Consider the following 12733-nt stretch of genomic DNA (forward strand, 5'->3'; position numbering starts at 1 on the left):
TCTGACCTACTTCACTTAGCATAATGCCCTCAGGGCCATCCATATTGTAGCAAATGACAATGTTTTATTCCTTTTAAAGGCTGAACTGTCATACAACTGAATTCTTAAATGCTCAGTCATTCTAAGTAATTTGGGAGTGAGCTCACTCTTTCTATGGTTCTTTAAGGCTCCATTTAATACAGTTGAGACACTGATCTTCTCAGAAGTAACATCCACCATCCCTTTCTCACACACTCCTGCATAAACTTTTCTTACATAAAGTGCTTTTTAAATGCCTTATATCTTCATATACTACAAATATTGTTCCTACCCTCCTGCACTGTTTGCAACCACAGTTGTGGAGAGATTACTGCACAATCTCCCTGGGTGCCTGTGGGTGGAGCTTCCTGTTAAGTGAATGACAGTTTGGATGTGACTGGTTCTCAGTAATACTGGTGAGTTCCAGTAAAACTGGAACATTTTGACAATAAGAAGAGAACTTCTCTGGACCCAAGACTCTACACCCTCCAGAGTGGGGGCAGAGGTACCCCAGTAACTGAGCAAGGAGTCATGAAGCGGTGGTGGGAAGCCTTGCTGGGACTCCTGTGGGTCCAGCTTTGCTGTGAGTCTGGGTTGTCCTAGAGTGCAGCTGGGGAGGGAGGGAAGTTGAGCTGACGCAGAGAGAGCTCCTAGATGGTCCTACATCCTCATGGGTGTTTCCTGAGATAGTTTACAGTTCTGGAAACTGCGTTCATGACTCCCCTGAGATATCATATGTGTTTGTTTTTTTGTTTCCAAGCAGGGGTGAGAGCAGTGAAGGTGGAGCAGAGCCCTTCGGTCCTGAATCTGCAGGAGGGAGCCAACTCTACTCTGAGGTGCAATTTTTCTGCCACAGTGAGCAGTGTGCAGTGGTTCCAGCAGAATCCTGGAGGCAGCCTCACCAGGCTGTTTTTCTTAGCTTCAGGGATGAAGCAGAATGAAAGACTGAGTTCCATAGTGAATTCTAAGGAGCTGTATAGTACCCTACACATCACAGCCTCCCAGCTGGAAGACGCAGCCACCTACCTCTGTGCGGTGGAGGCACAGTGCTCCCAGGCGGCCTGCAGCCTGTGCCCAAACTGCAGCTGCCTCAGCCCCGCCCCTCCGTGGGCTGACACGTGTCCCCACAGTAGCCTTTGATAGAAGGTTGAGTCAGTCTCTGACTCTGCAGGATCCTAAAGTGGATAGCAGTAAACTTTGTTGATCAATTATTACAAAATGAAAGTTTATATGTCAACATCATAATAATGCTTGTGGGAAAGATATTAGAATTCTCTGAAAATGAGAAACTGTGGTTTTGAAAATTGCTGTTACATTGGAAAGCAAATTTTCATAAGTGTAGAAATTGAAATTGCATGTGATAATAGTTTCAATGAAAAAGAATAGTATTTTCATGTTTGAGTTAACCCAATGAAACAATTACTAACATAGAAAAATAATTTATACTCACTTCTCCTGTAATTAAACACTGATATGATGTATAAATAAGCACTTAATTATAAATAAGTCATGAAGCCACTTTTAGTCTTATATGCCCTCTGCAAGTTACAGAGAATGTCGGTGAAAACATTAAAATGTCCCTGTATAAATTTATATTTGGCATTAAATTCAGAATTACATGAAGATGATTGGTTTGAAGAATTAAGTCATTTCTACAAAAATTGCTCCACTAGACACATCAACTCTGGATTTACTAGAATTTATATTTCAAACTAATTTATCATATATTTATATTATGTTGTTATAGCATACAAAATACTCAAGAGCTCTAGTATCAGTTATATCAACAGAAATATTCTCAAAGTTAAAAATTATCAAAAATTTTGTTTACAATCTTGCATTTACTAATAGCAACTGACATTGCTTTCTATTAATTATATTAATTGAAATTAAATTGTTAAAGTTATAATTTTTATATTCTAATTAATTAATTTGCAGAAAAGCAAGCCAGGCAAATCTTATTAGCAAGATATGATATTAATAAGTATTTGTTATTAATTTATATAGAATTAAGATCCAAAATATTTTTTGCAAGTTGTAAATTGATGTTGTTATTTAATATATCATTATAAAGTCTACTGGGCTTCCCAGATGGTGCTAGGGATAAAAAAATCCTGCCTACCAATGCAGGAGATGTAAGACACATGGATTCAGTCCCTGGGTGAGAAAGATCCCCTGGAGAAGGGCAGGGCAACCCACTCCAGTATTCTTCTCTGGAGAATCCCATGGACAGAAGAGCCTGGTGGGTTACATTACATAAGGCCGCAAAGAGTCACACATGAATAAAGCCACTTAACACTCATGCATGCATAAACTCTATTGCCATTTTTAAGTAAGAAAATATTTTTGAAGATATTTGTATTTTCTTAGTGTCAGTTTTTTCTGTTTCTCTGAACAAGGGGCCTCAGATTTTCATTTTGCATGGAGTCCCACAAATTCTATAGTCATCCTTGTCTGGGAATCTTGAGTACCCAAGTCAGACTTGGGATGAGGGAGCTATAAGCCAGAATGCAGTTAGGCTGATTGAGAAATAATTTTTTTCTTTACCTGTGAGGGAGTTCATCCACCTCCTTCAGGTTCCATAAGTCACTGAGCTTCTTTATTTCTTTCTTTTTTTCAATAAGAAATATATGTTATAGATAAAAAATTAAAAAAATGTCTCTGGAAACAAGTTCCCTGCTTACCTATGGCTCATCCATGTGGTGATCTTGATACTCAGTGAGTGAAGTCCCATTTTATTCCATTTTACTTCAGACTTAGGTTCACCTTGATCTGACATTAATCTCATAAGTGAAAACCCAGATCTGATCTGTTCCCAAGGACCCTGCCTCTGCTTCTGAAGAGACCCCCATATTGCTTTGTGACAACCTCAGTCCCCCGAGACCACATGGGGATGTGAAAATGGTCTTCAGGTTCCATGATGCAGGCGATTTCTCCCCACTCTCATGTCACTCTACATTGCACATAACCGGTCCTCAATAAATATTTGCTTTATTAAATAGTATAAAAGAAGAACTTTTGGAAGTTCTTTAATCCAACTTCATTTTACAAAACAGAAACTAATCCAAGATGACAATAGAAAACTATTAGATACTAACTGATTTGGGAGGAGAAAGAAATTGGATTTTTCTCACTTCTTCTTCAGCATCTTTTCCCCTGTTTTCTACCTGTAGGGTCTTATTTCTGAGCAAAGGGAAACTAATGTAAGGCCAGCCATTTAGGTCACTGTAGGTTTGGATGTGGGAATCTATTTGACCACCTGAATAAAGAATCCCAATTTATGTGAATATTTGACACTTAGGGCAGGAAAGGAGCCTCAGGTTGAGCCTTTGTTGTTACTAGCAGACCAGTCCATCCTTCACAGGCTTCTGTAGTAATAAAGCTGAAAGTAAATGTGCCATCTCAACACTCAGATATAGTTTAAGAATGTTCCTAGAAAGAGCAGCTATATTCATTATTTCAGGGGGATTTCTTGAAGGCAAGATATAACTATAGAGCATCACTAATACATTGTTATAAAAATGATTATTGGATCCGAAGACTATGGGAGAATATTGTCATCATTCTGTTTGACAGTCCATGAAGATACTAGAAAAAGCCTTCTCAGATCAACATCTTTTTATGGTAAGTCAGGCAATGTTCAATGAAATATTTTGGGGGCAGTAAATTTTGCCCAGGGGATGGCTGTGCCTGTAATAAACTTTAATATGTGGAACACTGTGCTGAGCAGAGCATATTCAAACTATACTATTCTGTCCTGGATACCATAACTTGAAAGGGGAAACACTGACCTAAAGTCTCTCTGTCTCTTAGAAGAGGACAAATCTCCCTATAAATTATTAGGGAATTATATCCTATGGAGAATGGTAGAAAGAATAGAGGATATCTGGTGGCTCAGATGGTAAGAATCTGCCTACAGTGCAGGAGACCCGGGTTTGAAACCTGGGTGGGGAAGATCCCCTGGAGAAGGGAACAGCTATCCACTCCAGTATTCTCATCTGGAGAATCCCATGGACAGAGAAACCTGGTGGGCTACAGTCCTTGGGGGTCACAAAGAGTCACACATGACTCAGCTACTTTCACTTAGGAATGGAAACAGTTTATGTATGTAAAAACATACATTTTACATTTACATACAACTTTAGGTGTTGATTTCTGATTCTTTATCTTCAGTTCAGTCACTCAGTCGTGTCTGACTCTTTGTGACCCCATGAATCGCAGCACGCCAGGCCTCCCTGTCCATCACAAACTCCCGGAGTTTACTCAAACTCATGCCCATCGAGTCAGTGATGCCATTCAGCCATCTCATCCTCTGTCGTCCCCTTCTCCTACTGCCCCCAATCCCTCCCAGAATCAGGGTCTTTTCCAATGAGTCAACTCTTCACATGAGGTGGCCAAAGTATTGGAGTTTCAGCTTCAGCATCAGTCCTTCCAAAGAACACCCAGGGCTGATCTTCTTTAGGATGGACTAGTTAAATATCCTTGCAGTCCAAGGGACTCTCAAGAGTCTTCTCCAACACCACAGTTCAAAAGCATCAATTCTTCAGCGCTCAGCTTTCCTCACAGTCCAACTCTCACATCCATACATGACCACTGGAAAAACCATAGCCTTGACCAGATGGAACATTGTTGGCAAAGTAATGTTTCTGCTTTTTAATATGCTATCTAGGTTGGTCATAACTTCCCTTCCAAGGAGTGAGCATCTTTTAATTCATGGTTGCAATCACCATCTGCAGTGATTTTGGAGCCCCAAAAAATAAAGTCTGACATTGTTTCCACTGTCTCCCCATCTGTTTCCCATGAAGTGATGGGACCAGATGCCATGATCTTAGTTTTCTGAATGTTGAGCTTTAAGCCAACTTTTTCACTCTTCTCTTTCACTTTCATCAAGAGGCTTTTTAGTTCCTCTTCACTCTCTGCCATAAGGGTGGTGTCATCTGCATTTCTGAGATTATTGATATTTCTCCCGGCAATCTTGATTCCAGCTTGTGCTTCTTCCAGCCCAGCATTTCTCATGATGTACTCTGCATATAAGTTAAATTCTTTATCTTAGCTGTCCTTAAATCTTAAAGGGTGCAAATGTGAATGAGAGATTATATTTATTCTTCATACCTCCAGAAGACCAGTGAGTACAGATCACAAAAAAGGGCCTTCACTCTTCTATAAATGAGTTAATCTTGCTTTCACTTTTCATGGTCAGTTATTTTTACCAAATCTATTTGGATCAGTAACCTATTTGTAATACTCCCATAGTAAACACAGGCAATATTTAGGGTTCCTTAGTTTTTTTGTTTCTTTGTTTTCTTACAGAGGTAATTGGAAAATGCCAAGTTATTAAAGTAGATGACAAAGGAGAGGGAGATAATTCTGGAAGTTTACAGAACTGAAGAACTTTATTAAGGTCTTGGGGAAAGAAAACTGTAGTGGAGTTTGGGAGAAAAATGATAGAGTCTGGAAACTGAGCCAGCAATAGCCAAGGCAGCAGAGATTCATGCCCTGAGAGTTGGTATATATTTTACAGGAAATTTCAATAAGATGTGAGTTAGTCATTGCATTTAGGCTAGGCCATGCCTTTTGATGGGCTTCTCTGGTAGCTCAGCTGGTAAAGAATCTGTCTGCAATGTAGGAGACCTGGGTTTGATCCCTGGGTTGGGAAGATCCCCTGCGGAAGGGAATGGCTACCCACTCCAGTATTCTGGCCTGGAGAATTCTATGGACTGTATAGTCCATGGGGTTGCAAGAGTAGGACACGACTGAGCAACTTTCACTTTCATACCTTTTGATACCAGAGAGTAAAAATAGCTATAACATAAATTTACATATGGTTACTTTCTGAATCTGCAACCTGATGTTTTATGAGGATTTTTACTTTCTCTCAATACTTTGCAGAATATAATCCACATAAGTGATAGGAATAGATTTCTTAAAGAATGTCTGATTTCTCATTGTAGATCAATACAATCTACAGATTGAACTGTTTCCTAACTCATAGAACTTCTTCCTACTCCTTTATCTTTGGTCCTTTACCTCATCACGATCTTTGTTGAAGGAAGTTTCCACATTTTGCCTGATGGTACTGTCAATTCTCTGGGAATAGCAAGGTCATGGGCAAGACCAGCTTAGAGGAGCAGAGGTTGAGTTTGAAAGATCTTTGAAATATCAGATGATCTTCTCTGCTCTTTGATTTTCATGTTCCTTTCACAAAGACTTTTTTCTCCATTACAGACAAATGGAGATGTTAGATTTGGCTGAAAAGGAAGATTTTACATTTTCTTTGTTTGAGAGAGTAAATCATGGTGCTTTCCTGATTTTAAACCTGAATAAATGGCAACAGCATTTACCTTCTTCCAACTTATTAACAGTGACTCAATCCTGTGCAGAGATTTAAATCTTAATCTCTACATTCTTACTGTGCATTAACTCTCTGATATACACCTAATTTGTTTAATCTCACGCTCTTTTTATGCATCCGAGTACCTCATAAGCACAGGGTATGAGAAGAACATTTAACCAGAGTTCAGTAGTTAGAGATGTGACCACCAGATGGTGGTGCACCTCTGCTGATCAGAACATGTGGAGGGTTCATTTGAAAGGGTTCTGAATGAATAGGCTTGGAGCACAAGCAGTGCCTTTTTATTATTGGCTGGGTAGACAATGTGAGAAACCACTATGACTGCTAGGAAAGAAGGGGACACTTGATAATAGAAGCAGCTCTTCTGGCTGGAGACTGCAGATCCACAATTGATCCTAAATGGGGAAAACAATGAAGACATCCATTGGAGCTTTAATCACATTCTTGTGGCTGCAGCTGGACTGTGAGTTGAGGGTTTAAGGGAAATAGAGTGTATTAGTAGATATTCTTTAGATGCCAAGACTGGCTTTATTCAGGTTTCTTCTAGTTATTGTAGAAAAGGAAAAGTAAGCTCTAGAGCTAAATAATTTGACAACCCTTCTCCTTTCTCTGACTTCTCCTTTCTCCATAGGTGTCAGCCTGGGAAACGAGGTGGAGCAGAGTCCTTCTACCCTGAGTGTCCAGGAGGGAAACAGCTGTTTTATCACCTGTACTTATACAGATGTTATGTCAAACTACTTCCCTTGGTATAAGCAAGAACCTGGAAAAGGTCCCCAGCTCCTTATAGACATTCGTTCAAATATGGGTAAAAATGAAGGCCAGAGACTGACTGTTTTATTGAATAAGACAGCCAAACATCTGTCCCTGCACATCGCAACCACTGAACCCGGAGACTCAGCTGTCTACTTCTGTGCAGCAAGGACAGAGTGCTTCCCAGGCACCCGCTATCTATACTCAAACCTGCGACTGGGGCAGCTGCCTTCCTTTGGCACAACCTTCAAGTTATAGCATTTGTCATAGTGTTTGTCTACAAGTGGAAACCAATGTATCAGACGTGAAAAACATAGAAGAAGAAGATTAGGTTTGATATGATGCAGAAAGTGTTAAAACACATTCTGTTGGATGACTATTGCTTACTGAATTCTTGAAGGGAGTTAGGTTTTATTTTAAAATTCAGGCTCTAAAAATGACTTTATATTTGCTATCAGACTTCTCTTCTATAAATGAATGCTTGGGAACAATACTACATTCCTATTATGGGTGGGTTCTTAATGCTTGTGTTTCAAAAATTATGTGTGTTATTTTTCACTTATTGTAAAAATTATATTCTAAATGTAGAAAATGTGTCTAATACAAAAATGTAAAATTTATATTTCTGCATCCAGATAATTTATTGCTAATATTTGATTTACTCTCTGTTTAAGTTCTAGTATGATTAGAATTCTGATTTTTTCCACTTAATATTATATCTTGAAATGAGCATTTTCAGTTTCATTATCTTCATCTCTAACACTTACTTTTTAATGGCTTCATGAGAGATTTTTCTCACAGTTATATTTAAATTTTTCTTTCTATATTTCTGGCAAAATTGGACTGTCCTTTCTATATATTCTGACTACTTTCTTGCTGAAAATGTGACCTGGGTTTTCTTTAGAGCCCAGTGATGGAGCATATATATTTTTGTATGTTTGAGGGAAATCAAAATAGAAAGTGATTTATTCAAGAATATAATTTGAAGAATAGGCTCGCAAATCTATTCTTCTTTTCAAAATGTTGTTAGTGTTCACGTTTACTCTCATGTAAGTTAGAAGGGAGAGTGGTGTCTTTTAATCAAATTCCCTTGAGGTATAATTCTGTAATCACACCGTGACCTAAATTAATTTCATGCAAACCTTGATTTTATACTTTTATCTTTTCAGGAATTTTATATGAATAGGTGAAAGTTGCTCAGTTGTGTCCAACTCTCCAGGCCAGAATCCTAGAGTGGGTAGACTTTCCTTTCTCCAGGGGATCTTCCCAACCTGGGGATTGAACCCAGGTCTCCAGCATTGCAGGCAGATTCTTTACTAGCTGAGCCACAAGGGAAGCCCAAGCATACTGGAGTGGGTAGCCTATCCCTTCTCCAGCGGATCTTTTCGACCCAGGAATCAAACCAAGGTCTCCTGCACTGCAGGAGGATTCTTTACCAACTGAGCTATGAGGGAAGCCCCGTACGAAGAAAGTCATACAATAAAAAACCTTTTGAGAAGCCTGCATCTTTGTCAGCTGGAGCACATGGTACTAGGCATGTGTATGATCGCTTTCCCTGCCACCGCTCTCACTATTTTTTAACCCAGATGTTTTGAACTTTTAAGTTATTTTACATAAATAATTCGTCATTTCAAGTGTTTGAATTCCTTGAGAAATTTTATTTGTATTTCTACAAAAGAAACATTATGGCAACTGATAATGAGCAGGTTCACTGGAGTGTTGGACCAACTCATGATCAAGTTAAGACACATTCTTCATGCAAAGCTAACTGTACCAACTCCATTATGAATTTTTCTAATATTTTTAAGGCAAATTTTATTGGTCAAATTTCACTTTAGCAGTACCAGTTGGGGTATGTTTATTATTTGGTGTTTACAGGAGTTGACACTAAATAACATCTCCAACAATTGTTTAACATTGTTGCACAATCAATGGGCTTGTTGAACCAAATTATAGCATTAGGATGGTTACTGCTTCAAGTGAAGCCAATATGTTAGTAAATTATTTTATTGGTAGGAGAAAATCATAAAGTAGGGGAAATCATAAATATATAACACACTAGTGTTAAAGTGGGCAAGTACCACTAAAAAGATGAAAAATAGAAGAATGCAAAGGGTAGTGTGACAAACAGTGGTTCCAGACATCTTAGAGAATTCTCTAGTGGTCTTGGATGGAGATATCCACTTTAGGCAGTTGTATATTTGTTTCAAGGACTGTGGGTCAACCCCATCTTCTCTGGACTATCTGCTTCTGGTCATTCTCTGGAGAACCTCGGTTTAATATCTCTAATGTAAGTAACTTTACAATTCTTGTCAATTAGGGATGCATGATGTTATAGTAGTTGGTACACATGCGATAAAGAATCAACTTCTTGTACTTTACCTGCTGAACTGATAACAAATGGAACATATTAAAGTCATTTCCACAAGTTCAATGGCAGTTTTTCTCTGGGTATTTTGCCAGCACTCAGTCACCCAGGTTGTCAAAAAAAACTGATTAAATGAAAGGCTAGGAAATCAACCTGTGCCTGTGATGAAAGGACTGATTATAGTGGGTTTATTTATTTAGTTCATTTGGTGAAAGATTGGAATATGTGTGATTTGGGCACTTGTGAATTACCTGGGCATATCTGGGACCAGCTGGTAGTGAGACAACATGTGACTTTGTGAGGGAAGAAAGCAGGGCCATGGGGGCCAAGACTAATTAATAATGTATTAGGCCACAGTAGTTCAAGGGTGTCTGATACTGTAATTCATTTAAGTTCTAATATTTCATTTGTTCTTTCCACTTCTTCAGAAGATAGAGGTATAATAAGAGTAGTAAAATTTCTGAGTGAGGGCAAAACTTTATATAACTATCTCAGAGAAACTTGCTTCCTTATATAGATACAATTAGAAATGACACAGGTAGTACACACCACATCAAGTTCATTTTTAATTATGGTGAGTGCTGTGGTTTATCAAAAGATTGCTTCAACGCATGTGAAGAATAAAAATGCTATTACTAGTACATACTCATAACCTATGGAGATGTGAAATTGTTTAAATTTCTTTTGGAAATACACAAATATTTCCTTGGTATAGTATTCTAGTTTATAATTGACTTTTACAAGTTTTATGGGATCTTGTGGGTTCCAAGAAATGCATGAGCTGACCCCAATATCTACCAATCTAGAAAAGTTTTCCCGCAATATTTTCTTAAATGTTGCAGCCAATATTTCCCTAATGCCATATCTCAAGAATTTGAATAAGAGTTCAATGGAGATCATTTGGCTTCACCAGACAGCTGTCTTGGCTTTGTTATAAATTGCCCTCATGGATCAAACAAATCAATCATTCCTAGTCATTCCTTACAAAATCAGGGTCTGGCATTCTGAATCTAAGATGGAATTTTTGTGCCTTTCCGGGGATTTGCCTTTATGTTCTAGAAGAGGTTCTTGCATAAGGACTTTACTCAGAAAGTTACGTTTAATGTGATAATCTGCTCGATCATTTTTTCCCCATACTCTGCAGAATCTTTCATGCTGAGAGACTTTGTCTTTATGACAAAATTTCTTTGAGTAGTATGATGACATCAAATAATTCATGTATTTAGTGTTCATTTTAATTGGAGTACATAAGACATATGCCAAAACTAAGAAAAGTTAGAGATTTAGGAAATCTCATTGTCTCCATTGTATTTGGAAGATATGAACCGCATTCAAAACCTACCAACATTGAATATAATTTTTTTTTTTTTTTTGTAAATTGACTTGCCCAAGAGAGACGCACAAGTTCAGCTACTTGAATTAATTATACTTCCCCTAAGGATTGAGTTTTACAAAGGGTCTGGAGTAATTATTGCATAAATAGCCTGGTATTGTCCCTTTCAATTTTTAAGATTAAATACTTATTAATGAAGAATTTTGTATGAGAATGTCTGAAAGATCTGTTCTGGACACCGACACTTCTTGAATGACAGAAGTGCAATCATGAGAGTCCTTTGAGAGACAGATTACAGTTGAATAATGGGAGGAGAAATTAATAATATTTATTCAGCCAACTGACACGAAAACGTTGGGTGTTTTCAGAGAGTTATAGTGTATAACTCAGAGAGCATGGCTGTTTGTACTGCATGTGGTACCATCAGATTTAATGGAAATTTTAGAGCAAGATTTGAGGACACTTCAACCAGTTTAGTTGAGGCTGCTGTTATTTTGAGACAGGGCTGATAAACTTTGGATACTGTATCACGAGGTAGAATAATAGGCCAGGGGTCTTTGTTATTTGCCATGATGTTGAATAGTATTCCCAGAGCATGGCCTTACTTTTAACAAACATATGCAGAGAAAAGTTTTCATTACCGTCAATAATACTGCAATCACAGTCCTTTGTAGGTATATGAGGTCACCTAGAGGAGGAAATGGCAACCCACTCCACTACTCTTGTCTGGAAAATCCCATGGACGGGGGAGCCTGGTGGGCTGCCTTCTACGGGGTCACACAGAATTGGACACGACTGAAGTGACTTAGCAGCAGCAGCATGATATGTTTTCCATAGAAATGGGCATACAGAATATAGAAGCTTACTGTGGTTCATTTAGGGTCTCAACTGAAATAAAGGGAAACGTGTAATTTCAAAGATTTGATAACCAGATGAGCTAACTCTGGTGTCTAAATGGCCTTTATGAATGAGTAGAGCTGGGCTGTAAAAACTAACAGAGAAGAGTAGGGGACCTCTGTGATAGGACTCAGTGTGAGTGTGCAGGTGTGCTGAGTCACTTCAGTCGTGTCCGACTCTGTGACCCTATGGACTGTAGCCTGCCAGTCTCCTACATTGGCAGATGGGTTCTTTCCCCCAGCACCACCTGGGAAGCCAACTGCTGAGTCTTGTTCAACTCTTTGCAGTCCCATGGACTGTAGCCTGTCAGGCTTCTATGTCCAAGGAATTCTCCAGGAAAGAATACTAAAGCAGATTGCTGTGCCCTCCTCCAGGGGATCTTCTCAACCCAGGGATGAAATTTGGGTCTCCTGCATTTCAGGCAATTTCTTTACTATCTGAGCCACTGGGAAGCCCCTTAATTTGTGCAGCTTCAGTCTAAATTCTTCAGCCAACTGTGATTAGATATTTTTGCTTTTGACCCAAGACAGGCAACTGAACATTGATAGTGAAAAGAAATAATGCCTTAACAGCAAGAAGAACAAAAAAGTTATAATAATTAGCCCAAACAGCTTTCCCTTCTAATTATTAAATGGTTTATTTCTACGTTAGGTGGAAGAATAGCATACATAACTGTGAAGATGCATGCTTATTATATCTTACACTGATTCCATAATGTATTACACATAATATTTTAAAATAAGAGCTACCTACTCAGTTCCTTCACAGATGCAATGACTGAACATAACATTGGTGGGGTCATCAATCTTCTCTGCAATGTTAGATTTAACTCATTTTTATTTTCAGATGTAATTGATATCCACTGAAGAGCTGATTAATGCAAAAGGAAGTTTGGGTTGAGTGAGACTCTCACCTGGTCCATAGAGAAGCTGACATGCCCACATCAGCTTGCAACTCCAGGAAACCCCTGCTTCCTGTTGTGGAGCTGCAGCAGCACACACCCAGCAATCCTTCC

General features: G+C 38.6%; 2 gene segments (V, D, J or C); both read left to right on the forward strand.

Moving 5' to 3' along the window:
- The first annotated feature begins 450 nt into the window (after positions 1-450).
- On the forward strand, positions 451-1158 carry LOC133066977 (T cell receptor alpha variable 22-like). The segment is given in 2 exon segments: positions 451-601; positions 782-1158. Coding segments are annotated over 2 exon segments (429 nt in total).
- Positions 1159-6700: 5542 nt separating this feature from the next.
- Positions 6701-7378, forward strand: LOC133066978 (T cell receptor alpha variable 13-1-like). The segment is given in 2 exon segments: positions 6701-6833; positions 7002-7378. Coding segments are annotated over 2 exon segments (441 nt in total).
- Positions 7379-12733: the final 5355 nt, after the last annotated feature.

This window comes from Dama dama, chromosome 12 (assembly GCF_033118175.1).
Source record: "Dama dama isolate Ldn47 chromosome 12, ASM3311817v1, whole genome shotgun sequence".
In the NCBI taxonomy this organism is placed as follows: Eukaryota; Metazoa; Chordata; class Mammalia; order Artiodactyla; family Cervidae; genus Dama; species Dama dama.